Source organism: Corythoichthys intestinalis, chromosome 22 (assembly GCF_030265065.1).
Source record: "Corythoichthys intestinalis isolate RoL2023-P3 chromosome 22, ASM3026506v1, whole genome shotgun sequence".
NCBI lineage: Eukaryota > Metazoa > Chordata > Actinopteri > Syngnathiformes > Syngnathidae > Corythoichthys > Corythoichthys intestinalis.
In genome coordinates this window covers 104489-130662 of record NC_080416.1, presented here as the reverse complement: position 1 = coordinate 130662, position 26174 = coordinate 104489, and the positions used below count along the sequence as shown (strand labels likewise).

At 51.6% G+C, this 26174-nt stretch overlaps 3 protein-coding genes across 8 annotated transcripts; all 3 read left to right on the top strand.

The window, feature by feature from the left end:
- Nucleotides 1–1050: 1050 nt before the first annotated feature.
- atf6b (activating transcription factor 6 beta) lies at nt 1051–5572 on the top strand. Of its 3 annotated transcripts, XM_057828234.1 has the most exons (17): nt 1051–1236; nt 1429–1463; nt 1538–1619; nt 2023–2064; nt 2135–2205; nt 2276–2432; nt 2744–2845; nt 2910–3025; nt 3084–3263; nt 3329–3411; nt 3471–3614; nt 3668–3787; nt 3846–3936; nt 4019–4089; nt 4165–4264; nt 4353–4437; nt 4512–5570. In XM_057828234.1, exons 1-17 carry the CDS (start codon nt 1161–1163, stop codon nt 4733–4735), a joined length of 1779 nt encoding a protein of 592 aa, XP_057684217.1. In that variant the 5' UTR covers nt 1051–1160; the 3' UTR covers nt 4736–5570. The 3 variants fall into 3 exon arrangements, with proteins under 3 accessions (XP_057684217.1, XP_057684216.1, XP_057684215.1); XM_057828233.1 differs by having other exon boundaries at nt 4022–4264; nt 4512–5572; XM_057828232.1 differs by having other exon boundaries at nt 4019–4264; nt 4512–5572.
- Nucleotides 5573–6404: 832 nt separating this feature from the next.
- On the top strand, nt 6405–8132 carry qrfp (pyroglutamylated RFamide peptide). 2 transcript variants are annotated; one of them, XM_057828236.1, is made up of 2 exons: nt 6405–6554; nt 6979–8132. In XM_057828236.1, the coding sequence occupies exon 2, from the start codon at nt 6979–6981 to the stop codon at nt 7372–7374; it is 396 nt and encodes a 131-aa protein (XP_057684219.1). In that variant the 5' UTR covers nt 6405–6554; the 3' UTR covers nt 7375–8132. The 2 variants fall into 2 exon arrangements, with proteins under 2 accessions (XP_057684219.1, XP_057684218.1); XM_057828235.1 differs by lacking the exon at nt 6405–6554 and adding an exon at nt 6591–6682.
- Nucleotides 8133–8415: 283 nt separating this feature from the next.
- ints3 (integrator complex subunit 3) lies at nt 8416–24351 on the top strand. Of its 3 annotated transcripts, none has more exons than XM_057828231.1 (29): nt 8417–8673; nt 8922–9005; nt 9529–9612; nt 9684–9797; nt 9870–9954; nt 10034–10100; nt 10161–10302; nt 10373–10502; nt 11422–11519; nt 11586–11777; nt 11855–11942; nt 12006–12085; nt 12156–12247; nt 12362–12468; nt 12527–12643; nt 12719–12848; nt 12927–12981; nt 13047–13150; nt 13207–13371; nt 13441–13594; nt 13659–13727; nt 13796–13865; nt 13937–14050; nt 14125–14173; nt 14238–14405; nt 14503–14603; nt 14673–14745; nt 22034–22190; nt 22258–24345. In XM_057828231.1, the coding sequence occupies exons 1-29, from the start codon at nt 8590–8592 to the stop codon at nt 22333–22335; spliced, it is 3051 nt and encodes a 1016-aa protein (XP_057684214.1). In that variant the 5' UTR covers nt 8417–8589; the 3' UTR covers nt 22336–24345. The 3 variants fall into 3 exon arrangements, with proteins under 3 accessions (XP_057684211.1, XP_057684214.1, XP_057684212.1); XM_057828229.1 differs by having other exon boundaries at nt 13790–13865; nt 22258–24342; XM_057828228.1 differs by having other exon boundaries at nt 8416–8673; nt 13790–13865; nt 14503–14745; nt 22258–24351.
- The last annotated feature ends 1823 nt before the right edge of the window (nt 24352–26174 follow it).

Genomic DNA, 26174 nt, shown 5'->3' with positions numbered 1-26174 from the left:
TGGCCAATTCCATCGACCGGAAAAGCCACAGGAAGTGACCCTGAAATCAACAGAAAGTGAACCCACAGCAACAGGAAGGGGACCCTGAAATGTCGCCAAATCAACAGGAAGTGACCCGATAAAGTAACCATCTCAGCAAAGCTACTATCGCCATCCCTCCAGAGGCGGCTTTTTTTAGTTGCAGAGAACAACGTCGATTTCGTCAACGAGTCGTTTGAAAATTGCTGCTGCTGACTGCGTGCAGTACGTCCTCGAGTCGCCGGAGGGCGCCAGACGCGACGAGACCGAAGGTTGCTCCCGAAAACGAGTTAAGAAACGTCGACGCTGACGTTTTTTGTCCATTCGGCATCCAGGTGTTCTGACAAAATTTGCAACCCATCAAAAATTTCTACCTTGCGGGTTTTGCGCATGCGCGTAACATTAAAAATGGCCGGGAATGCGGCGATTCCAAAGTAAACACTACAAACTTTCATGAAGAAAGGAATATTTACTTAATTTTCATCATGTAAAGACATGTACAAAAGTTCTCAGACACATCCTACCATGTTAGCTGCACACAGTAACTGCACTCCGCGCTCTCACTGTTAATAACTTTGCCGCGTCGTTAAGTATTAATTTAAGCCATTTTCGTGTTGCGCATGTATGTTTATGATGTATCTAGTTTAGTTAGCACTTTGGATAACATTGAGAGTCCAACTGAATGTAAAAGAGGGGGTTTTCAGCGCCACAAAAGCTTTGGGAGAAAAATTTTATAAGGGAGCAAATTTTGACAGAACACCAGCCGGGCGACGCGTTAGCCTCACTCTCGATTTTGTTTTCAATTGCCCGAACGGGCACGTTGCCGAAACGTCACCCTCTCTCGGTCAAACGGCCGCGGCGCTAGGGGCGGCACGGCACGTCAATCGTCCGCCTTTGGCCAATCGCCGCCGCCGCCAGCGGGCGGGCGGGCGGAGCTTCTCCCGGAGTCCATTTCCTCCTCGTTGCTAACAGGCTAGCTAAGCAGCTAGCGCGGACGGGCGAACGAGCCTCTCTCCTGTGCGTGGAATAGGAAGCGCCCCTCCCTCCCTCCCTCCCTCCCGTGCGTCCGTCCGTCCGTCAGGAGACGTCAAACTCGTGGGAGCGCCTGAGATGAACGTCGATCGCGACGAATAGGTTGCACCATGAGTCTGGATGTTCTGTGCGACTTGGACGTCGGACGATTCTTAGCCGACAATCTGTTGACGAGCGAGGACTGGGGTGAGTCAAAGTAACAACGGTCACGCTCGCTCCCAAGTCAATTTGCTCCTTTTGCACGGCGAGGCTTCATTTGGCTAAGCACGAGGGGATGTTTTGCTGCTTCCGCCTTCCTCCGACCCGGATATGGCCTCTCGATTAGGGACACCTCGCTCGTTTCAACGTGATCGTCATCGGAACGCTTTTGTCTTCCAGATGCCTGTTTGTATCGCTGCGAGGGCGACGCGTCGGTACGTGGGCCGTCCCGAGTCCTGACCCTAACCCCTGACCCCGACGTAACTTCCCGTCCCTTTTCCCTCGCCAGCCGGACGACGAGCTGTCCCTGCCGCTGGCCGGCCAAGCCCCCTCGTCTCCGTGGCGACACGCCTACGATAACGTGCTGACAGGTGAGGCCGGCCGGGGTTGCAGCTATCAACGGTCATCTCGGATGAGGAACGTTCCATGCGTTGCACAATACATTTTAGGAGAGGCACTTTCAAAACAGCGTTCAATACAAAAATGACATTGTCCTAACGATGCGGAATTGCACTTTCATTTCAAAGTAGCCTACCTGAGCATTGTCTCAAACGATACAAAAATCAAAAGTGAGGATCAAAGTCAAAAGGACCGTAGGCTAACTTGTGTAGCAAAAATTGGCTCCTTCATATGCTGTAATTGCTATTGCCAAAAGAATCATAATCATTTCCAATGAAGATATTGGCTGTTTCGGATGATCGAGAGTGTCGCAAGCCATAAATGACGTCGCTTTTGTCACACGACCCTAAAAAAAAAAATGTTGTTTGGCGGCAGGGGCCGACGTCCGGAGCGACGGCGCCGAGCCCATGGAGCTGCGTAAGTTTTCCGAGCCCTCCGCCTCCGCCGCCGCCGCTTTTTCATCCCTTGTCGTGGCGTCCGCGCGCAGTGTTCCAGGTGAAAGCGGAGCCGCCGTCGCCGGAAGCCGACCGCTCGCCGCCGTCGCCCCGTGACCCTCAGGTGCGTATTGGCGACGCCCGTTTCCGTCCGCCTCTCGCTCACTCTTGGCGCTCGCGCGTCCTTCCGGCAGCTTCCCGTGAAAAGCGAAAACCCGCCCACGCCTCCCTACGCGCTCGGGGACGTGATGTCGCCCCCCTCGCACCGGACGGCGGCCGTCTCCGCGTCCGGGAGGCCTTCCGCCAGGACGCTTCCCGCCGTCGTGGTATCCGTTCGGAAGCAGGCAGCAGGTGCGAGGAAAGAATCATTTGGATTCAAGTTCCACGTGGGCGGAAAATCTCAATTCATTTCTCTTCGCGCCGTCGTATACGTGCCTTCGACGCCGGTTTTTCACGAGGTGACGTCCGATCCATTTGAAGTGGCCGCCTGCCCTCCCGCTTCCATTGGATCGGACGTCTATCGCCGTCAACGGCGGCCGAGGAGTCCAAATTTTTCCCCTCGATTTTTTTGGTTTTTTTTTTAACGATCCGAGCTCATTCTAGAAAGATGCGATCGGGCTCTTAAAGTAGCACGGGCAAGAAAGATTGTGTCGTCTCTTCAGCGGTTGCGGCGGCCAAGCCCCCCATCCGGCCACGCCCCCTGTGCCTGGGCGCGCCCGTCGCCAAGACCCTGTTCCTGCACGGCCTTCCCGCCGCGGAGCCCGGTGAGAGCCGCGCTCGCTCGGAGTACCCGTCCGACCGACCGAGCTGATTTTGACGCTTTGGCAGCGGCGCGCCTGTCGTCGGCCCCCGCCGCGGTCAAGACGGAGCCCCTCCCTACCTCCGCCAAGCCCATCGTCCCGGCCGGCGCCGCCGAGCCCGCCGGCGGCCGCGACCGAGTAGACGTGAGTCGGAGCGCGCCTTTGCTCGAGTTTGTCCGAAGGGTGACCTTTGGCCCCGCAGATAAAAGTTCTGAAGCGGCAGCAGAGGATGATCAAGAACCGCGAGTCGGCGTGTCAGTCGCGCAAAAAGAAGAAGGAGTACGTGCATAACCTGGAGCTCCAACTGAGGGAAGCCCAGCTGGAGAACCAACGGTTACGCCGCGAGAACCAGGAGCTCCGCGACAGACTCGGCGCCGACCGGGTGCGTCGCGCTCCTCCGCCGCCGTACCTGGCCAAACGCCGTGACGCCGGCCGTTTCTTCCGCAGGCCGGCGAGTCCGCCAACAACAAGAGAGCCGCCTGCGTGATGGCCGTCCTTTTCTTCGTCGCCTTCAGCTTCGGACCCGTCAGGTAAAAGAAAGCGCTCGTCGTCGTCTTACGGGTCCTCAAACCGCGGCTTCGCTATGTAGCATCTTGGACAGGAAGTGGACGACGGGCTTCGGAGACGGGGCCGGGTCCTTCGCCGGTCGCCGGCTGCTGGAGATGCAGACGGCGCCGCATCGGCGAGAGCCTGACGACGGGGAGACGGAAGTTTTGGCATCCTTTCCCTTCAGGTGAGCGCTCCGCCGCGAACTACGCGGGCGACCCTGACCTTTTGCGGTCGCAGGAACGGCAGCTCGGCCCCGGGCCCGGTGGCGGCCAAGGACGACGACAAGCTCCTGCGCCGTCTGGAGAGATACTTCAGCGACGCCGTCTGCCCGCGCTTCAACCGCTCCGAGTCGCTCAGGTGGAAAGATTCAGTGACTCTAACCCCAACCCTTTCTCACGGCGCTTTTGTCGTGCAGGCTGGCGGCGGAGCTTCGCGGCTGGGTGCGACGTCATCAGATCGACCGCAAGAAGTTGGGCGGGAAAGCCAAGAAGGCCAAAATGGCGCAGGTGGCCCACTTTCTGTAGCCTGCCGGCACGCGAGCACGCCATTTGTGACCTGTGTTTTTTTTTTGTGTCTGTGCGCGCGCAGCAGCGGGCGCAGCTGAGGAAGGCCAACGTGTCCAGATACGTCCCGGCGGAGACGCATCGCTCCTTCGAGAGGTGGGGACGCCGGTCGGCCGGCGGCGCGCTCGACCGGCCGCCGTCGGCTAAGCCCGCTTCGGTCCGCCCCTTTAGTCAACTACAAGTGGTCCCCGGGCCCGAGGTGACCTACGGCGACTTCCTGGACGCCATCGACCGACGTGAGGACACCTTCTACGTGGTGTCATTCAGACGGGTGAGAGAGAGAGAGAGAGAGAGAGAGAGAGCGAGTGAGCGTCGCCATCCCGAGCCGCCTTTGTCGCTCACGCGCGTATTCGCCACAGGACCACCTGCTGCTTCCCGCCATTAGCCACAACAAAACGCGCCGTCCAAAAATGTCGCTGGTGATGCCCGCCATGTCTGTCAACGGTAGGCCCGTTTTCCCGAAGCGGCGCGCTAACCCTAATCCGGGGAGACGACTGACGGGGAGCGTCTTTTGTCAGAGAGCGTGTACGACGCGTCTCCGGGGTACGAGCTGATGATGCAAGTGGACTGCGAGGTGATGGACACGCGCACCGTCCCCATCAAGTGGTCGGCCGTCCCGCCGTCCCTGCGTCGGGCGCCCCCGTCGGCGGCGCCTCCGCCCCACGCCACCGACCGCGCGGCCCTGCGCGGACGGCCGGCCTCGACGCCGGACTACCTCATCGACCGATCGGAGGGCGTCTGAAGGACGGGCGGCCCGCCTGCCCGTGATGGCGCAGTTTTTTTTTTTTTTTAATTTAATATTTGTATATAGTGATGTGTAAATATTGTTTTGTTTTTGGTTTTCGTTTAGATTTTTGGATGTTTGTCTGAGAAGAAAGGTATCCTTGCGTTCGAAATTCAGTCTGGGTACTACCCGGTTTTGTCCTGGAATAATTTAAGCTGGAGCACAGGCCGACGGGCGTCGCGTTGATTCGGGCTCCCCGTCGTCGATGGCGGCCAAACCTCATCAATATTCTATTTTGATGTTTTAGCACGTACGTCAAAATGGTAGTCCGTAACGACGGACGTGTGACCTATGTTGGCCTTTGGCGGCCTCGCGCGTGCTCGAGGCCCGAGCAATGGGGTGGACCGGCGACGTCCGAAAGGAATCCCTGTCGCGACCCCGTTTCGTGGGCTATGCGGAGCGAACGGCCGCGTACTTTTGAGCTCGAGATGGGCACCCGAGGCTGCGGAACCGTCACCTTTTTTGCAAATCCCGCCGGCTCGCCCTCTCGTCGCATCTTTCGGAACAGTCGCTCGGCCAAATATTTAGTTTTGAAGCTGCGACGCCGCTGCCGTCGGTGCTAAATTCAAAGCCGCTGCGCTTTGTTTGGCTCACTTGACGATGATTTCAATCATGTGGACTTTTCAAGGTGACGGTGAGCAGATTTGATTTTGAGCCGTTTGGTTGTTCTTTACATCTATTGAATGAAATATGAAGTTGTTCTGATCATAGGGCGAGTACAAGGACTGTGCCTCAATGTCAAAGGTCAAGTTCGCGTCATCAAGATTATGTACCGAACATTTGATTAAATAAAAATGATGTGGCTTGAAACATTTGGAATCCACTGTATTTGATCCGCAAGTCCTCGGCCAGGCGACGCCTTAAAAGCCTAAGTGATTAGCCTCACTCCCATGGAAAGCCCTTCCTAACCCCTGTCCCCTAACCCTAACCCCCGTAGACAGAGGGCTTTGATGCCACGCAAGGGGGACGGGATCGCGACAACCGAAGGATTTCGCTCTCCGCCGTTCACCTCTCGGTACAGGAATGCCTTGGCGTCTCCCGGAACCGAAAACAACAGGTATAGCAGAGACGAGACGACGGCCACGTTTCTGTACACGATGTCTACGCGCGCTCCGAGTCAATAAAGGTACGGGACGGACGAGTGTGGCGCGGCTCCGCCCGCGTCCTCGTCGGGCCACGGTTTTTGCTATCAAAAGGGGACACTGTGCATTTTCTACAGTGCGGGCATGAGCGTTAGCGAAGCTTTATTTCTTCGCGGGCTTCGACGATCGCCGTGATCTCCGCCGGACAATGACGAGGCGCCGGAGCGCGTCGACCGAACCGGACGTCCGATCCCACGAAAGCCAAAGGGCCGGCGCTCAACAAAGGAAACGTACGTTCGCCGCGCTGAAGAGATCGGACGTCGTCTACGAGTGACAAAATGGCTTCGGAAGCACGATCGGACGACTGGTTCTACGGACGGACGCGCGTTTTCTCGTAGCGGAAAATCTCCAGGCTCTAAAAGGAGGCGCTTTCCGCGACGCGGCCTCGTCGAGCAGGAGCGGCCTTCGGCGCCAAGGTCGGCAAAGGACAAAACCTCGTCGCCGGTGTCTTGGAGACGTTTCGGTGCCGGCGAGCGCGCTAATGAGGCCGGAGCGGCAATCAAGCCGCTAATTACGCTCGTCGGCCGAAAGCGTGCGTCAGCGGGCCCGCGGGCGACGCCCACCTCTGACCCGCCGCCTATAAAAGGTCACCGCGCCGACGTCGCGCAACGCCGGGACGCCGAGGCCGACCAAAGGTAGGAACGCTTTTTCCGCATTTCGGACGAAACGTCCGTCGCGCGCCCTGGCACGGACAATTGACAGACTTGAAAAGGAAGTCCGTTTCTTCCAGGGTCGCTTTCAGGGTATTTTTATGACAGACAAGGTGCTGTTTGCGTGTATAAGTGTGGTTTTTTTGGTTTGTTTTGTAGTTTCCATCTTAGGGGGTATTGGCCTATATTAAGGTCACATAGTTTGCAAGTTTGATTCCATTGTTCGGGAATGTATGTTCAATTTAACTGGGGGCCGGAAAACAATAAAAAAACAAACAAACAAACAAAAAAATATATATATATATAGTACACTCCATTGATTTAAAAGCAGGCCATTTTTCTCGAGTTGAAACTGTAACCTGCATGTTGCACATGAAGGGTAGCATGCATCCTTGATGTTGCCTTTCAGATGAAAGCGTGCGCATCCCCCGGCGGCTGCCGGCTGGCCCTGCTGTCCCTGAGCCTCCTGCTGCCGGTTCCCCCCGCCGTGACGCCGCATCCCCGGCCCCGCCCCCCCGCGGCGCGCTCGTTCGAGCCGCGCTCGTCCTCCTTCGTGGTCTCCTCCTCCCGACCGTCCTCCCGGCAGACGTGGGGGCAGCCGCAGCTCGAGGCGGCGCTCCGGACGCGGCCTCCTCCTCCTCCTCCTCTTCGCCGGGCCAGAGAGGACGGCGCCCAGGGCGGGGCGGGCGGCTCCAGGACCGGCGAGGCCCTCACCTCCATCCTGGGGGGCCTCCAGACGGCGGGTCGAGAGAAAGGCGGATTCGGCTTTCGCTTCGGCAGAAACTCCGCCGTCCGGGGGGGCTGAAAGCCCCCCCCCCCCCCGGAGTCTCTATACTCCTCTAATAAAAGCATGAAAGCCTCGGTTCCGCGTGTCCGTGCATGAATTGACGAAAAATTGGTTTGGAGCCAACTTTGAGAAATATCAGGACCATTTTGTCAATGTTGGCATCCTCGTGGTTAGCGTGCTCTTCTGGCTTCACCTCTGCTCTATCTCCACCTTTCGCTAGGCGAGATGGGGTGTTTGGACTACCACCCGCTGTGGAACGCGAACGCATATGCAGGAAATACACTAAAATGTTGGTCTTTGCGCGGTGCTGTTGAGCTCAGTGTTTCAATGAGACCACTCATTCCAACTAATATTGATATCCCATACAAGTGGTCAGTTGTGGCAGATGTCCTTTTTCTTCACCATAATACACTTAACCGGCCAAATTCCTAACAGATCGGGTATGATTTCAAACAAACGTTCAGGTTGGATTTTACGGGAAAATGTGATTTTTAACGATGTGTCACTTAAACTCTGACGTTTATGAAAAAACAAGCCGTTTGATCATCGTTCATGTGTCGATTAAATGAGTGAAGATGAGAAATAGTATTCTAATGAAAGTAACAGACCCTAAAAATAGTTCTAGATGTAGGTCAAGCATGTGGCGTCATTGTTGTGCACGCATAGTTTATGCCTTTCTAATTTTGTAGTTTCTGTTCCTGTGTTTTCTTATGTCGTTTTTCTGTTGTTTTGTGTGCTATAGACGCCCTGTGTGATTCTGGAATAAAGATCTTATATATCAGTTTAAAACGGAGCAATTTGTAGCTATTTCAAAGTACACGCTCCATCGACTATAATGTCATGTTTCCCAAACGGCACTGACACAAAATGCCCGACACGGGCTGACGGCGCACATCGGACATCTAGTTCTACCAACGACGATAGCAGCCTCGAAACGGACGTCCCATTTTCAGGCTTCCAAGGCAGGCGGGTGCCGATTGGCTCTTCGTCTCGCTTGGCATTGGCGGAGTTTGACGTCACTCGGAATCCTCCGCCCGGTGATTGGAGAGGAGGCCGCGCGTCACGTCGCTTCTCTTCCTCAAATCGAAAAAGTAGCACGAAGCGGCGCACTGGTTGGGAAAGGAAAGCAGCTACTCGAGTGCAACGAGTGCCTTTTTTTTTTTTTTTTTTTTTGGCCCCCGCCCCGTGCCGTCCGCCTGCGAGGGGGACGGGGCTTCAATTAAGCCGGCGGAGATGGAAGCCGCCCCGGTCAAGGCCAAGCCGCAGGGCCGCCTTCTGGTGTCCACGCAGCTCGACGCCAAAGACGAGCTGGAAGAGGTACGAGTGCAGTCGAGCGACGAGCTTCGTGCCGCGGGCGGGCGGGCGGGCGGGACTGAGGGAGGCAGGAAACGGCGCTTCGGTTTCACCCGACCGACCCGCGGTGACTTAAAACGGCTAGCCGGCGGCTACGGGTGTTAGCTTAGCCCGTTAGCATCTAGCTTCAAATGGGAGCCTGTAAACAAATGGACAGCCTCGAATGCGCAAGCGCTGCAACTTGACGTTGGCGCGCGTGTGTGTGTGCGCAGAAACTGGAGCGTTGCGTCGGAGTGGTGCACTCCTTGACCAATGGCCTTTCCGAGAGAGAAGCGAACGACGCCCTGACGGCCAATGTAAGTTGATGACGTCATCCCTCCCGCCGTCTGAGCTCCACCGATTTCACATTGGTCCCTCAAATCAAGATTTGGGGCTCGTCCTCTCAAATGCTTTAACGGCAACTCTGCTCCGGGAATTTCCTGCTAGGAAATCCAGCGTTATGTTGGCGCTTGTACCAGCAAGACCCATACCAAACACAGCACCTAGTTGGGTTATGTGTTACAACTAAGTGTTGTATGTGTTTTGGTACAGCTCTTACCGGTACAGGCATCATTTTTGTTCCGATAGCCCCTGAAGCTCTTATTTGCATTCATTGCAGATTTGTCATTCTTGCTTCAAATCCACAAGCACGTTATGCTGAGCGTCTGTTCCATGCGATACCAAAATCGATGTATAAATGCTCTGCCTTAACGCCGTCACGCTCCCTCGCTCTCGATTTGATTATTATCGGCGGAACTCGTGAACGAGTTCATTCGGAAGAAGAAACGCGGACAACAAAAGGCATCGTGACGTCGCTGTGTTTGTTACCGCGGCGAGCAGGTGTGTAAAGGCCAGCAACAGCACGAAGAGGTTTGTCTCGGTCTCTTGGCGCTTCTTCTCACCGAGCCGGCGCAGGCCCAGAGGGTAAGGACCGCCCCCGCTCGTCGTCGCGCGGCGAAACGGCCCCGGCGACGGATTTTGCCTTTTGCGCGCAGTGTTACCGAGACCTGACCCTGGTGAACAGAGACGGAATGAACGTGGTCCTGGTCAAGATCAACCAGATCCTAATGGAAAAGTTCCTCAAGCTGCAAGACGTCCCCAGAAAGCAGGTGAACTCTCGATCGCGTACGAGCGCCGCGTCTCCGCGATCCTGACGTGCGGCGCGCGCGCGCGGTTCGCAGTTGGTGTGGCTGGTCAGAGAGTTGGTGAAGAGCGGCGTGATGGCGACGGACGGCGTGGTCATGACGCTGCTCAAGCAGATCGCGGGTGGGTCGATCGTCGCGCGCGCCCGCCCGCCCGAGCAAAAGTCCGCCTCGGAACCGTCACGCCTATTGTGCCTTCGCAGGAGGCGACGTGTCCGCCAAGAACTTGTGGTTGGCCGAGAGCGTCCTGGACATCCTGCTGGAGCAAAAGTAGGACGGGCGAGCTAAATGCGCCGACTCCGCTTTCCCTAACCCTTTTGCCCTGCGCAGGGAGTGGCTGGCGAAGAGCGGGATGCTGATCGCCATGTCCGTCTACACGTACCTGCGGCTGATCGTGGACCACGGCGCCCCCAACCTGCTGGCTCTCCGCCAGAAGGAAGTGGACTTTTGCATCGGGATGCTGCGGGAAAAGGTGGCGGCGGGGCAGGGCGGGGTGAGGTCGGGCGAGGGGCCGCTTCAACCCTCCGCCGCTTTGCGCGCAGTTTTTGGAGTGCGTGATCATCGGCCGCGATTTGGTGCGCCTGCTGCAGAACGTGGCTCGCATCCCCGAGATGGACCTCCTGTGGAGGGACTTGCTCCACAACCCTCAAGTCCTCAGTCCTCAATTCACCGGTGAGAAGGGAATTCTGTCCCGAATCCTGTTTTGGGCAGAAGGCGGCCGCCTAGACTTTCAAGAGAAAATGTTACAGATGCCCAGATGTGAAGTCAATACAATCAAATCTTCCTTCATCCAAACTAGGGCTGCAGCTATCAAATATTTTAAAAGTCGAATAATCCATGAAGTAGTTTGTTCAAATAATCGAGTCATCGGATAAGGAACATAAAAAATGAAAACACCTAAGCTGAGCCTCATGTACAACAAAAGAACAATTGGGTAATTTATATAACACAAGTCTGCTAGTCTAAATGCTATAAAATGCTAACTTATTTACAATCCTCTCAACAAATGGTTCAGACACATATTCCCACAAAAAAACGGCTAAATATAAACTACTTTACGAATGCATTAAAAAAAAACATTAGCTCAAAGAAAAACTTAGTTTATGTTGGTCTGAACAGGGAGCAGCTGGATTCAGCCACGTGAAGCGAGGCAGAATAGAGGGCAGTCTATCCACCCAAATCAGTAAAACTAAATGCAAACACTTTCAAAACAAACCATGACAACACCTCTTTAACGAAACGAATACTCGAATCTTTTTGTTTCATCGAAGAGTACTCGAGTTGATCCACTCTAATCCAAACCTGTTTGTTTTAAATAACTTCTACAGCGGCAGTGGGTTTTGTGCTGGCCGTCAGGTGGGCTCGCGCATACGCCGTCTCCCCTTGGTGACGTCGCACCGGCTAAGAAACCATTTTTTAATCGGCCATTTATCTTCCCTGGGAACGCCTGCTTAGTGGGCAAGTCAAATGGTAGAAATGCGGAAAACGGAGGCTGAAGGATTATTTGTACATATATGAAATAATCATAGAAAAGTACAATGGTGGAATGTGATTTTGACTTTTTTTGTTTTGGCTCTCTCTCCGACGTCAGGCGTCCTCCAGCTGCTGACGGCCCGGACTTCCCGAAAGTTCCTGGCCTGCCGTCTGACCCCCGACATGGAGACCAAGCTCCTCTTCATGACCTCCAGGGTAAGCGGCGGCCTCCCTCTCGCCGGGCGGCAAATCTCCCGAAAACGCTCTCCGCGTCGCCGGCAGGTCCGCTTCGGGCAGCAGAAGCGCTACCAAGACTGGTTCCAGCGCCAGTACCTGTCCATGGCGGAGAGCCAGTCGCTGCGCTGCGATCTGATTCGCTACATCTGCGGCGTGGTCCACCCGTCCAACGAGGTCCTCAGCTCCGACATCCTACCGCGCTGGGCCATCATCGGCTGGCTGCTCACCACCTGCACGGTAAGCCCTCCCTCGCATCGCATCGCCTCGACGCCGCCCCCGCCCCCTTCTAATCGCCGAGATTTGCCTGCGCGCAGTCCAACGTGGCCGCCTCCAACGCCAAGCTGGCGCTCTTCTACGACTGGCTGTTCTTCAACCCTGACAAGGACAGCATCATGAACATAGGTGACACGCTCGTCCGTCCGTGGCGGTCGCGCGAGTAACCAAAGTGCGCGCGGTGTGACGCAGAGCCGGCCATTCTGGTGATGCATCATTCCATGAAGCCTCATCCCGCCATCACGGCAACACTGCTGGACTTTATGTGTCGGGTGAGGCGCCGCACCGCGTCGCGGCCGCTCGTCGTCACCTCGCTTCCTCATTGGCCCCTTCCCTCCTCAGATCATTCCTCACTTCTTCCCTCCGTTGGAAGTTCAAGTTCGTCAGGGCGTCTTCAACTCGCTCACGTTCATCATGGAGAAGCGAGTGCTGGCGTAAGTCCGGCGCGCCGTCGCCTTCCGATCACTTTTCAGTCGGCGGGGGGAGAACGGGTTAAGAAGCGAGCGGCGCCGCTTTTGGGAAGCGCCGATAGGATTTTGCTCTCGTAGGCACCTGGCGCCGTTGTTCGACAATCCCAAGCTGGACCGAGAACTTCGCTCCATGCTCAGAGAAAGGTTTCCGGAGTTCTGCGGCGCCCCCTCGCCGCCGACAGAAGGTACCGACGCCCTGTCGACGCCCCGTCGACGCCCCGTCAACGCCGTATGTGTGCGTAGTGAAAATGGAGGAGATGGCGTCTATGGAGATGGAGCACATGTTGGACAAGGAAGAAGGTTGCTACGACAACACGGAAGCCGCCTTCAGCGACGACGAGGAGGAGGTCAACAGCAAAGGTGGGCGGGCGGGCGGACGGTTGACTCGACTCGGCCCGGTCCTCCCGATAACCCACGGTTTCGCTCGGTCGGCAGGAAAGAAGCGCGAGTTCCGCTTTCATCCCATCAGAGAGGCCGTCGCGGAGGAGCCCGCCGACATCACGCCCTGGCTCCACCAATTGGAGGACACCATGAGGGACAAGGTGGTCCAGCTGCAGAAGTCCAGGTCGGAGGTGGACGCGGCCGGCCGGAGGTTGCGCCTTCCGCTTTCGCTCACTCGTGTCCCGTTTCCGTCCCCCGCCAGCGATACGGAGACGCAGTGCGAAGTCATGCAGGACATCGTGGACCTCATCCTGGAGGTAGGACGCCGACTCGGCGAGGCGAGGCGAGGCGGGACGGCATTAATAACCTCCCCGTATTGCAGGAGGACTTTGACACGGAGCAGATGTCGGCTTTAGCCTCCTGTCTGGCGGAAATCTTCAAAGAACATTTCCGCGGGGACGTCCTCCCCGAAGACATCACCGACGAGTAAGACGGCGCTCGCCCGCGGTCGCTTCCGCTTCTCACGCGCGTGCTCTCTTTAGGTCTCTGGAGGAGTCGGTGTGCAAGGCGGTGTGTCTGGTCTTCCGCAACTTGGTGACCATGCAGGAGGACAACAGCGGCTTCTCCGTTCTTCTGGACATGCTGGCCGAACTTTACCAGAAGCAGCCCAAGATCGGTTACCACCTGCTCTACTACCTCAAAGCCAGGTGAAGAAGAACTCCCGACCCAAAGCGCCTGCCCGGCCGGCACTAACGCCCCCGTGCGTGTCGGCGCAGCAAAGCGGCCAACGGCAAGATGATGCTGTACGAGTCCTTCGCTCAGGCCACGGCGCTGGGCGACCTTCACACGTGCCTCATGATGGACATGAAGGCGTGTCAGGAGGATGACGTCCGATTGCTCTGCTACCTGACGCCCTCCATCTACTCTGAGGTGCGCCCGTACGCAGACACGCACGCACGCACGCAGACGCGGTCCCAGCGCCTTTTTTTTTCAGTTTCCGGACGAGACGTTGCGAAGCGGCGAGCTGCTCAACATGATCGTGGCAGTCATCGATTCTACTCAGGTAAAACGTCGCCGTGGCGCCGCCGGGCAAAGAACGGTCCGCCTGACGTCGGCGCGATGCAGTTGCAGGAGTTGATGTGTCACGTGATGATGGGCAACCTGGTCATGTTCCGCAAGGATTCGGTCCTCAACATCCTCAGTAAGCGCCCTCGCCGGATGGTCGGTGCGTCGTCCGACACCTTTCTTCTTCACTTTCTTTTCTGCGTCCAGTCCAGTCGTTAGACTGGGAGACTTTTGAGCAGTACAGCACGTGGCAGCTTTTCCTGGCGCACAGCATTCCCCTGGAGGCCATCATACCCATCCTGCAGCACCTCAAATACAAAGGTGGCGTCGGTAGCGCGCCGCGGCCGGTCGCCCGTGACTCATCGGCATTTTTTTCCCCTAACTTTTGCCGGCAGAACACCCCGAGGCCCTGTCCTGCCTGCTCCTGCAACTACGGCGGGAAAAGTAACGCCGGGCGGGCGGGCGGAGCGGGCGTGCCCGCGCCTCTCACCTGTCTTATCTTTGTCAGACCCAGCGAGGAGATGGTGAAGATGGTTTTGAGCAGGCCTTGCCACAGCGAGGACCAGTTCACCACCAGCCTCCTGCGCCACTGGGCGTCCAAACACGACGACACGCTGGCCGAACACATCAAGGCGCAGCTCATCAAGAACAACAACCAACCGCGGAAGAGGCAGAGGTGGGAAGGCGCCGGCCGACCGAGGCGGAGAGTCGAGTCCAAACGCCGTGCCGCGCCGCCCTCACCTACGCCCGCCCGCCCGGGGCGCCCTTTGCAGTCTCCGCAGCTCCAGCAGCAAACTGGCTCAGCTGACCCTGGAGCAGATCCTGGAACACCTGGACAACCTCAGGTTGAGTCTCAACAACACCAAGAACAGCTGTCAGTACACCCGCCTTTCCGTCCGCGGACAGACAGACGGACGGTCGACCGATGTTTCCGTGTGTTCAGTCTTCAGCCAGACGCCCATCCTGCAGGCCCTGCAGCACGTTCAGGCCAGTTGCGACGAAGGACACAAAATGAGGTAGGCGTGCGTGCGTGCGTGCCTCATTCTCATCAAAGCTATGCATTACGGTCAAGAAGGACATTTCCCAAAGCTTGACTCATCCACAGTTTGAGCTCCCTAAGATTCGATTGATCTCATGACATATTATGGTCATGATCACTTATGATGAGTGGGTAACTATCAACAATATCAAAAAATGCCAAATTATCTGACCCTGTCAATGTCTTGAGTCGATTGAAAAATAAGTTGGCAGGCTTGGACACTAGATTTTCCTTCAATAACTTTTGATTCAGTGTAAGAAAATGGCTTACCAAATGTATTGAATATTTATGGTTGAGGTAAAATACGTCGTAACATATTTTGGTATACAAACGGCGGCCTGACTTTCGACTAAAAATCAACAGGTCGTCTCCGGTTTCCACGTCCGACTACCCCGAAATCTTCTATTCGGAAACATGTAACATATTAATAAAATGAAGTCCAAAATACGATGGATCCATAGATATTCATTCCCGCCGGTCACACCATCGTTCTTCTTACAACTGACATTTCTTCAGTCCGAATGATGAACACACCATTAGAAAATAAAATACAATAAGGTCATTTATAGTGCTTCTGAAAATGGCCGCGCAATGATACCGAGGGCAATTAGACAAGGAAAGCGGCACCGGTCCGGCGGTCGAATAGCGAGCGAACGTGGCCGATCCTGCGCCGTTTACCGTTTCTCTGCCTTCTTGAAACGTAAACTGGCATTCACCCCACGTAAAAGCAGAAAGTCCGAGCGCAACAAAGGAAAGCGGACCGACCGACCGCACATATGAAATAGCGGGAACTAGGGGTGTGACAAAATATCGAATACTTTGTATTAAGCCTGAACGATATATCGTTTAAACATCGCCATCGCGATGTGCGTGTGCGCGATAGTCCCATCGCAAGCACGTGCGATAGTTTTTCTTTTTTTTTGATCCACATACGCCTCACTTTCTGGTCTGCGCACAGCCTCCTACCCTCCCTCTCCCAGCCTTTTGATCCTCTCAGTCACAACAATGGCTTGGATCTGGCCAAAGAAGCAGACTTCACACGGGCATCTGTCAATCATCGTTTAACTTGTTAAACAGTTGAAAAGAAGCCGCGCTGGAAGTAATGTGTGTACTGTGGGGACGTTGGAGAAATTTAAATGCCAGAAGTGATCATGAGGAGTTTGAAATTTCTACATGTCACTTCAACGGTCACAGCTAAAGTAGATAAACAGAAGCATTTAATACAGCCAAGCATTTATCTGCTACAGTACTTTATTCTTGTTAAAAAATGATTTGGTTGGACAGTTATGTTTAAAACGTATCATAATTATGAAATTTGAAGTGCTTAAAAACCATTTATTTATATACATTTTTAAAATCACTTTGGGGGGGGAAAGTGAGAAAAAAACATGGACATTCTTATATGTATCTCTTTCCACTGCTAAATCTGAATAAATACACTGGGCACAAAAAACACACAAAAAAAAAATTTTAAATGGGGGGGTGGGCTACTTCGCGGTTTTTCACCCATCGCGGCGGGTTCTGGTCCCCATTAACCGCGAAAAACAAGGGATGACTGTACACTGTGGTGATGGTGAGTCATCTAAAGTCTTTCCAAACAGCTATTTAAGTCATCTTGTGAACATTTCTTGAAAAAAAAAAAAAGTACATTTTTTTTAATATCGCAATATAATATCGCAATGTATCGCAAACCCAAAAAAAATCGCAGCAATAGTTTTTTCCAATATCGTTCAGGCCTACTTTGTATCCTAAAAGGATATCGATATGCTCCTGTCAAGAATGGAGGTATCGTTTTAAAAAGGTGTCCGTTTAAAAAAAAAAAAAAAAAAGGCTGCCATTGACGGTGCTCGACGCACAATCCATTTAGACCGGGAACGTTGGCTCATTCAAAACCAGAGCATTCAAAGTCATTCGGTCAGATATTGGGGGCATTTACAGGTCACTTGCTTTTCATTTTAGGGCATTTACAGGTCATTTCCTGTTAAGTTTGAGTCACTGCCTATTCATTTGGGTGAACCTCCTGTTCTGTAACTCAGACAGGAAGAGACCCATAAAATGCCCCAAAATCAACGGGAAGTAACTGAAAATCAACAGGTAAATGGCCCGAAATGACCTCGTTGCCTGGCATTGGCTGCCACTACCAGCCATGGGGAATTAATAGCCATAGGGAAAAAATAGCGAATGGACAAATTCATTCGCTGCCCTCCCTCCCACTTCAAATGGATTGAACGTCTACGAGTGATAAACTCATTCCAGTTGACAGCAGAAGCTTGTTTTTCTGTTTATTAGTTTTATGTAGAATGTGCTATAATGATTTCCTGACCAATGTATCCAAAATCCTTGTATCGCTATATCGTCAGCTCATCGTCATCGTGAGCTTTGTATCGCAAATCGTATCGTATCGTGAGGTACCAAGAGAGTGGGAACCTCACGATACGATACGAAGCTCACGATAATCATTATCTTACAATATCGCGATTATTGATGTATTGGTCAGAAAATAGATATTCGACGACAGGGGTCCCCAACCTTTTCTGCACCACGGACCGGTGTGATTTGGGTCTTTTTTTCACAGACCGGTGTTCTGTCAAATTTCTCACCCTTATAAAATTGTGCTCCCGAAGCTTTTGCGGCGGTGAAAAAAGCCCTCCTTTATATTCAGTAGGACTCTCAATGTTATCCGACGGTACTAAAAAACTATTTACGTCATAAACATACATGTGCAACACGAAAAGGGCGTAAACGAATGCTTAACGAAACGGCAAAGTCTTTAAGTGAGAGAGCTGCGTGCAGTTGTTGCGTGCAGCTAACATGGCAAACGTAAGTTCATATTCCTTTCCTTAAAGAAAGTTTGTAGTGTACGTTATGCGCATGCCAAACTTGTCAGAACACCGGCGATGTGCGGCAGAAAAATACAGCACGTATAAAATAACATTTGTTTTTAGCCCCGTCGTGTCATGTGCGGGGAAAATACAACTCGCCCGCCGAATCAGCGGGAGGCCCGAGCTTGTTTCTTTGAGACGAGATGGGAGAGTGAGAGAAGCCCGTTTCACAAAGATACGATGTTGGAATTTGTAGCACACTTTTCAGTGCTCTCCTAGCGATGTCAGGATATTCCGAAATGACTTGAATCCAGAACCTCGGTAGAGTTGTTGTTGTTGTCTCAAATGTACGTTTAAGGTCGCCGTCTTTTGCCATCTCTACAAGCTGATATTCCTGCTTGGCAGACATGCTCGAATCACTCGGTTTATTTGCATACGGGTCACGAATCCGCTCCTTCGCAGTTGGTGGGTCTTTAGTGATTGGGAAGTAGTGTAGATTTTGTTTTCTTCGAGGTTGTATGCTCATCTTCTGGCTCGTCGGGTTCCCTTTTCCCCGTAAAAAATCTGTTTTTCAGTCATTCTAGTGTGGGGGTTAATTATTTCTGGGAAGAAATGTGATTGGCCGACCACCTACATCATACGTTATTATCGAGTCCAAGATATACAAAACGAGATTTAGTGCTAACAGCCCAATCAATGCATTTCTATGACCTCCTCCTATCCTGTAGTTGTATATCTAGAGTAGACAGGGATACTGGTGTGTTAAGCGGCACAGGCCAAAGTCAAGGCTACATCTATCAACATGCATATCACTTGATATATATTTGGGAAACCATTTTTATAGCTTATCGTATCAAAATAGCAGTAATCGTCGTCGTTTGTGTAGTCCATTTGATGGAAAGTGCTTCTCAAATAAATTGGTGTAAGCTTGTTTGACCAGCCAACTTAAGGTCCACACCAAATGTCATCCAAATTCTTTACATTGCAAAACATCAAGTGATAAAGGCAGGCACCACTTGGTCACCGGCTGCAAGTGGATGTGCATATTCATTGCTTTTTCTTACACACATTGTTCACCTTTCTTATTGGTGTCCAATTAAAAGGAATATTTTCCGCCACTACTCCCGCTCAACATTTTTTTCCCCCATCCCACTTGTAGCTCCCTCTCTTCTCCTCGAGACAACTTGCGCTTTGCACTTAACTAGGGCTGCAGCTATCGAATATTTTAGTAATCGACTGAAAATTCTATCGATTCATCGAGTAATCGGATAAAACAAATATATTTTTAGGTGAAGAGCAATTATAGATATACATGAGTAAACAAGACATTTTATCATTTTCAGTCAATCAATGTCTTTATTTGTGATGTACAGTGCCTTGCAAAAGTATTCGGCTCCCTTGAATCTTGCAACCTTTCGCCACATTTCAGGCTTCAAACATAAAGATATGAAATTGAATTATTTTGTCAAGAATCAACAACAAGTGGGACACAATCGTGAAGTGGAACCAAATTTATTGGATAATTTCAACTTTTTTAACAAATAAAAAACTGAAAAGTGGGGCGTGCAATATTATTCGGCCCCTTTACTTTCAGTGCCGCAAACTCACTCCAGAAGTTCAGTGAGGATCTCTGAATGATCCAATGTTGTCCTAAATGACCGATGATGATAAATAGAATCCACCTGTTTGTAATCAAGTCTCCGTATAAATGCACCTGCTCTGTGATAGTATCAGGGTTCTGTTTAAAGTGCAGAGAGCATTATGAAAAGCAAGGAACACACCAGGCAGGTCCGAGATACTGTTGTGGAGAAGTTTAAAGCCGGATATGGATACAAAAAGATTTCCCAAGCTTTAAACATCTCAAGGAGCACTGTGCAAGCCATCATATTGAAATGGAAGGAGCATCAGACCACTGCAAATCTACCAAGACCCGACCGTCCTTCCAAACTTTCTTCTCAAACAAGGAGAAAACTGATCAGAGATGCAGCCAAGAGGCCCATGATCACTCTGGATGAACTGCAGAGATCTACAGCTGAGGTGGGAGAGTCTGTCCATAGGACAACAATCAGTCGTACACTGCACAAATCTGGCCTTTATGGCAAGAAGAGTGGCAAGAAGAAAGCCATTTCTCAAAGATATCCATAAAAAGTCTCGTTTAAAGTTTGCCACAAGCCACCTGGGAGACACACCAAACATGTGGAAGAAGGTGCTCTGGTCAGATGAAGCCAAAATTGAACTTTTGGGCCACAATGCAAAACGATATGTTTGGCGTAAAAGCAACACAGCTCATCACCCTGAACACACCATCCCCACTGTCAAACATGGTGGTGGCAGCGTCATGGTTTGGGCCTGCTTTTCTTCAGCAGGGACAGGGAAGATGGTTAAAATTGACGGGAAGATGGATGCAGCCAAATACAGGAACATTCTGGAAGAAAACCTGTTGGTATCTGCACAAGACCTGAGACTGGGACGGAGATTTATCTTCCAACAGGACAATGATCCAAAACATAAAGCCAAATCTACAATGGAATGGTTCAAAAATAAACGTATCCAGGTGTTAGAATGGCCAAGTCACAGTCCAGACCTGAATCCAATTGAGAATCTGTGGAAAGAGCTGAAGACTGCTGTTCACAAACACTCTCCATCCAACCTCACTGAGCTGGAGCTGTTTTGCAAGGAAGAATGGGCAAGAATGTCAGTCTCTCCATGTGCAAAACTGATAGAAACATACCCCAAGCGACTTGCAGCTGTAATTGGAGCAAAAGGTGGCGCTACAAAGTATTAACGCAAGGGGGCCGAATAAAATTGTACGCCCCACTTTTCAGTTTTTTATTTGTTAAAAAAGTTGAAATTATCCAATAAATGTTGTTCCACTTCACGATTGTGTCCCACTTGTTGTTGATTCTTGACAAAAAATTAAAATTTTATATCTTTATGTTTGAAGCCTGAAATGTGACGCAAGGTTCAAGGGGGCCGAATACTTTTGCAAGGCACTGTATATTGTTGAAAACAGCCAACAATTGCATCTCAGATGTAACTAGAATTTTAAAAAATGACTAATTCACTGCTTTCACTCAAAAAACCTTTATATCTTCTTTTAAAAAAGTATATATATATAAACACACCTAAAAATGCCTTTACGCTTGATAACACACATCACTTAAAAGTTAGGATTTTTCCCCACGTTTTTCAATTAAATTTCAATTTGTTTCAAGCCATTTTTAAGTTCTAGTTAAGTTTTAAGTTAGTCTAAACTGTAAGTCCTGATAGGATTTTGAGTTTTTGCACTGTTCAAAATAAATGTATGATACAGGCTGTATTGGAGCACATTAGGGACTAGTGCTACTTGGTGTTTAATCCAGCAATGACTACTGAGCTAAAATTGATAGTTAGCATTATTGAGTTTTTATTTGACACCTTCATCACTCCACAACGCTATGTTATGTTATACCCTGTATGTAAGACACATTAGCCACGCATCGAAAGCGGTCTTAATTAATTGAAACCTAGCCCTCCGCAGTGCTAACGTAAGGTGAGCTAGTAGTGACAGTAACGTTAATCTTATACAGTATATTAGCGTTTAGCGCTCTTTATTAGCGCTTAGCGCTCTACTGCTTTAAGATGGCGGCTGTTTGCTAACGCTGCCCAGACGCGGCCTAGTCTGTCATTGCGCATCTAGTTCAACATACATGTGATCTCTATGAGACTCACTGGACGCTACCTGCAACAAACGTAGCATGAGCGGGCTAGTATTTAGCAATGTCGGCGTCGTTTGTAGCGGTTGTCGGCTGCAGTAAGTTTTTTTTTTTTTTTTTTTGCTTCTTCCTCTACGCACGTGACATCAGCGCGTTGTCCCGCATTAAAAGTAGTCCGAGCAAAACGTGATGCCTAGAGCTGTCAAAATAAAGGATTACTCGAGGTGAATAAAATTACTCGGATCAGTTTTTAAACTCGAGTTACTCGAGTTGCTCGAGTATTCGTTTCAGCTCTACACTTAACCTTCACTGGACCGCCGAGGAATTGCTCAACAATTATTCAATGAGCCGTGAATGGCGATGAATCGAATGGCCAAAATGTCAAATAAAAGTATCCCTACTTGGCGGGGGCATATCGATAACCGTTCGGGTTGCAAAATATCGCCGTCTTCAGAAATATTGTCACACTCTTAATATGAAATACCAGATATGTATAGCAATTACAAATCAACCATTTCCATTTATTATATGACAAATAATATTCAGTACTTACCATCCATTCTGAGAGGTGGCGGACGAGACTGTTACGTCACTGCAAAAAAGCAAAACGGCGGACGAGACTCGGGCGTCGTAACCCGGGGACTACCTGCGTTTTGCGACGAGATCCCTACAAAGACATAGTTTGGCTTCATGAGAATCAACCACTTGGAAAAAGTTGAGTCCAACCCGACGCGCTCCTCCCCCGCAGGTTCAGCGACCTCTTCGCCCTGGCCGAAGAATACGAAGATTCGCAGGCCAAGCCGCCCAAGTCTCGGCGCAAGGCGGCCGCCACTTCGCCGCGGTCCAGGAAAGGCGCGGCGCCCCCCAGCAACAACGAGGAGGAGAGCGCGTCCAGCAGCGCCTCGGTACGGCGGGCGATCGCCGTCGCCACCGCCTACCCTGGCTCACCTCATTTTCACCTTTGCGCCTCAGGAGGAGGAAGACTCCAAGCCCAAAGCTCCCAAGAGGAAGAGGAAATGCTCGTCGGCCGTGGCGTCGGACAGCGACTGATCCCGTCGTGCGCCGCCGAGACCTTTTTCTTTTTTTTTGTTTTTGTTTTTGAGAACTCTTATCGCAGAGGTTTCAGACTTGCTCCTTTTCTTTTTTAGCAGCCCTTTCCTCGGTCGCAGTAAAAGCCTTTGCATTAAGCCGGCCACCTTTAGTCTGATTTGGAACGCCGGCGGGTCCGCTTCCCGTTTAGCGACATCGGGACACGCGTTAGTCGTGGCGGGCGCGTGGCCGGCCGGCCGCCTCGCACATTTTTTGAGAGAACTTTCCCAGGCGGGAAGCGGTCGCTCACCGCGGACTCTGGTGGCGACTCCGGAAGGAATCCCGGATTTCCTCGTTCCGCCGCGCTCCCTTCTTGACCGAGACCGCCTCGGGAGCCCCGGACGCGGCGAAAGTGGCCGCTTCCGCTCGGCGTCCGCCGATCGCTCTTTCAACGGGGACGGATGCGGTGGCCATAGCCGCCCCTCTTTTAACTTTGTTTTAATAAAATAATTTGAACCTGACATTTGTCGGCATGACGAGACGATCCGAAATCGGGCCGATCGTGTCGTTATTCAGTGGATCGGAACCGGGTTTTAAAAATATTAAATTTTCTGTAATCGTTGCGCAACAAAATAATCCAAAGGCGGCACTTTTTTCAATGACCTTCACAGTTGAAGTTGTTTTAGACATGTCACCATTTCAAAGCACACTCTCTTGTATGACAATGTGCAGTTTGTGTTAAGACTCTTAAAGAGAATGATAATACTAAGGGGCTGTGAGATATATCAATAGAACCATTATGTGGAAAGATAACAAATGTTAACAAAAAAAAGAAATCACATTCATGAGCAATTATTGAAAACGGATAGAAAATGAGGAACATTTCCAAATGTAGCCCGGAAACAGCCGAATGGGGCTATGGCGTCACAGCCAGGAAGCAAAAGGTCGAGGCAGGGGCTATCGTTGTTTATGGAGGAGAGAATTGCGTTGGTGTTTTATCCAAAAAAAACGCTAAAATGGTTCAAACCTGTCGTGCTATGTGGTGTACAAATAACCATTTGTCACAATGTAGTACCCATGAGTTCCAGAATGTGAGAAAAACAGCTGGACTACGTAGACAATGGCTCAAGTTGGTCCCTGCAAAGAGGGTTCCTTTTGCAGACCCAGCCTACGGCACGTTTTTGTGTAGTGTGCATTTTACACCTGAAAGCTATGGACAAATGAAATCAGGTTTTGCTAAGAAATTGCTGCTGAAAGCAGATGCGGTGCCCACCGTACACGCGCAGCCTCCTAAATGTCCCGAGATACCAAGAAAGAGGACGATGACTGGCACTGATGAGACCACCCCACCAGCCCAGGCAAAGCAAAGGAGGGGAGCTGCCAAGCGGCCAGAGTGAGTACTCTATTATAATAAAAAACATGTCACGCATTGGATACAGGACTGGACACATGCATAAATTATCGCTCGTAAAATATATACAACAAATCCTCTAATCCCATTCATATTTTTCGTCTGTTGGCAGAGCGAAAACCTATGATAGCACAATAAATGATCATTCTATATTATGCGGTCACGGTGTATCAGCTTCGCAAAAAGAACCGTTTCATCAGTGTGATTGCTCTCCTCAATGATCATTTCATTAGGCTGCATTGGCTTTCATTTGGGCTCAAATTGATAACCCAAAACACCAAAGAAAGGTTCATAACTCTCCTCGTCACCATTAGAAGAACGTTTCTTATGTCAGATTCGTCGCTGCAACTAGAAACAAAATTGTCCGCCATCATCGCTGCCTTTCAGTACTTTGTCGGGACCCAAGCACTGAGCCGCGTGTTTCCTAGTTGTGACGTCACGCACACAATATGCCAGTTTCGGGGAGCTCGGGCGCCAGTCGTTTTAGCTTGACAATCGATCCAAATTTCGATCATATTCTTGATGTTGTGATGTGTGCAATTACACGAAGTGGCATGATATGAATTCAAAAGGCATGCGGTTATGGATAAATGATGGAATATTAGCATTTTCCCCAGGTGTTTTTATACTCTTGAAGCTGTTATATGAATGGTTTTATCATCGGGGTTTCTTCATAAAAAGAAACCTACTGGATGGGGGCAGGGCAGCACGGCCCGGGCCACGTGTCCTCGTACCGTGGAGGTGCTCCCTGGTGTCGTACCGTGCGGCCCGGGGGGCAGTGTTGAGCCTCCGTCCCCTCGGCCCGTCTCCGGCCTCAGCCGCCTCTTTGGGGCCGCGGCGGCTGCCGCTGCCCTTCTGTCGGCGGGGCCTCCTGGGGTAGGGCCGGTTGTCCCCTGCCTGCCGGTGGGGCGGGTGTCCCCGGCGCGGCGCCTGTCCGGGGTGGGTGCCCGGTTGGTGTCGGGGGCGCCGGGGTTGGCCTGCGGCGGGGGTCGGTCGGGGGCCCGGCACTTCTCCCGCTCTGCGGCCGGTAGTTCTGGTGGACGCGGCCACGCCTGTGGTAGCCTGCCTCTTAATTCGTGCACTCTTCACTTTGCAAGGTACATATCTTTCACCCTGGAACCTACATACTCATTCAGCCCCATCTGACTCTCTCCTGGATTTTAATGCATCGCACACCGAGGTTGTGGGATGGATGGGATCTGTTGGTGAGGGGGTGACATCACTGTTGCCTCCTTACTGCGGGCCTTGCCATTCTTTTACGCACCACATACATTGTACTCCAGGGGGGAGCTCCGGTGAGGGGCGGTGGCATGGGCGGCTGGGTAGAATTTCCGTGCGGCGGTCCCGCTGCCCTAAACCAGACTCTCCTATTTAAATGCAAACACTGCACTACCGTCCCCACGCAATCCTATCACGGTGCCGGGCAGCCACAGTGGTAGATGGGTCCCACACTTTTTCTCTATGGCGTGGCTCCCAGGGGCGGGGCTCTGATCTCGTGCCACGGCGGCTTCTAGGGGTTCTCCTGCTTCTGCCTTCCCCTCTCTTCTCCGCCTGGGTATCTGCCCTGCGCTCCGGCGCGGGTCACCGGCAGGAAGTCATATTTATGTTATAATTTCAAGAATGTGAGGAAGGTCCTACACAATTGTTGTCGGTTAATTTGCTCATCAAATAGTTAGCGTTACTGATTCATTGTTGCACCTCTAAACGGGTTTGACAGTAGTCGCCGATCGGAAAATGCTCAAAGCTGGTATTTTGGAGGTAGGGCGTGTCTGAAGAAATAACCCTCAATGTCAATTTGGGATTTTTTATTGACAAAGCTGAGGGAACCCTAAAGAAAAAGCACTACTACTCCAGCAGGGTTGACCAAATCCGGAATTTTCCTGTCGTGTTTTCCAAATCTCCCTCCAACGCACCCGAACCAAATCATCAGGACCATAATCAGGCTTCTCATCATTTGATTCTGGTGTGTCAGGGGAGAGAGAGAGAGAGACGTGGAAAACACGACAGGTCAGAATAGGATAGGTGGCATGGAGGTCCGGATTTGGTCAACCCTGACCTATAGCCTAGCGTGGCTAATACTGACTAAATACAAGGAAGCCGGGCTATTAACCATCTGAGAGCACGTATAATATACAGTGTATCACCAAAGTGAGTACCGCCCTGGCATTTCTGCAGATATTGAAGTATATCTTTTCATGGGACAACATTGAAAAGTAGTCTGTGTGCAGCTTAATCATTTATTTTCCCCTCAAAATATAGCCATTAATATTGAAACCCCTGGCAACAAAAGTGAGTACACCCCTTAGTGAAAGTTGTCAATAATAACATACGTACAACATGTCAACTGTCAATATTATGTGTGGCCACCACTATTATCCAGTACTGCTTTTACTCTCCTGGGCATGGAGTTGACCAGAGCTTCACAGGTTGCCACTGGAATGCTCTTCCA

Excerpts from the sequence above, each read along its gene's own strand:
- atf6b (XM_057828232.1), top strand. The coding sequence starts at position 1,161 with ATGAGTCTGGATGTTCTGTGCGACTTGGACGTCGGACGATTCTTAGCC. Across the intron at positions 2,433-2,743 it reads CGTTCGGAAGCAGGCAGCAG|CGGTTGCGGCGGCCAAGCCC; the intron begins GTGCGAGGAAAG and ends TCGTCTCTTCAG. Across the intron at positions 3,788-3,845 it reads AACCGCTCCGAGTCGCTCAG|GCTGGCGGCGGAGCTTCGCG; the intron begins GTGGAAAGATTC and ends TTTGTCGTGCAG.
- ints3 (XM_057828228.1), top strand. The coding sequence starts at position 8,590 with ATGGAAGCCGCCCCGGTCAAGGCCAAGCCGCAGGGCCGCCTTCTGGTG. Across the intron at positions 9,798-9,869 it reads AAGACGTCCCCAGAAAGCAG|TTGGTGTGGCTGGTCAGAGA; the intron begins GTGAACTCTCGA and ends CGCGGTTCGCAG. Across the intron at positions 13,372-13,440 it reads CTCTACTACCTCAAAGCCAG|CAAAGCGGCCAACGGCAAGA; the intron begins GTGAAGAAGAAC and ends GTGTCGGCGCAG.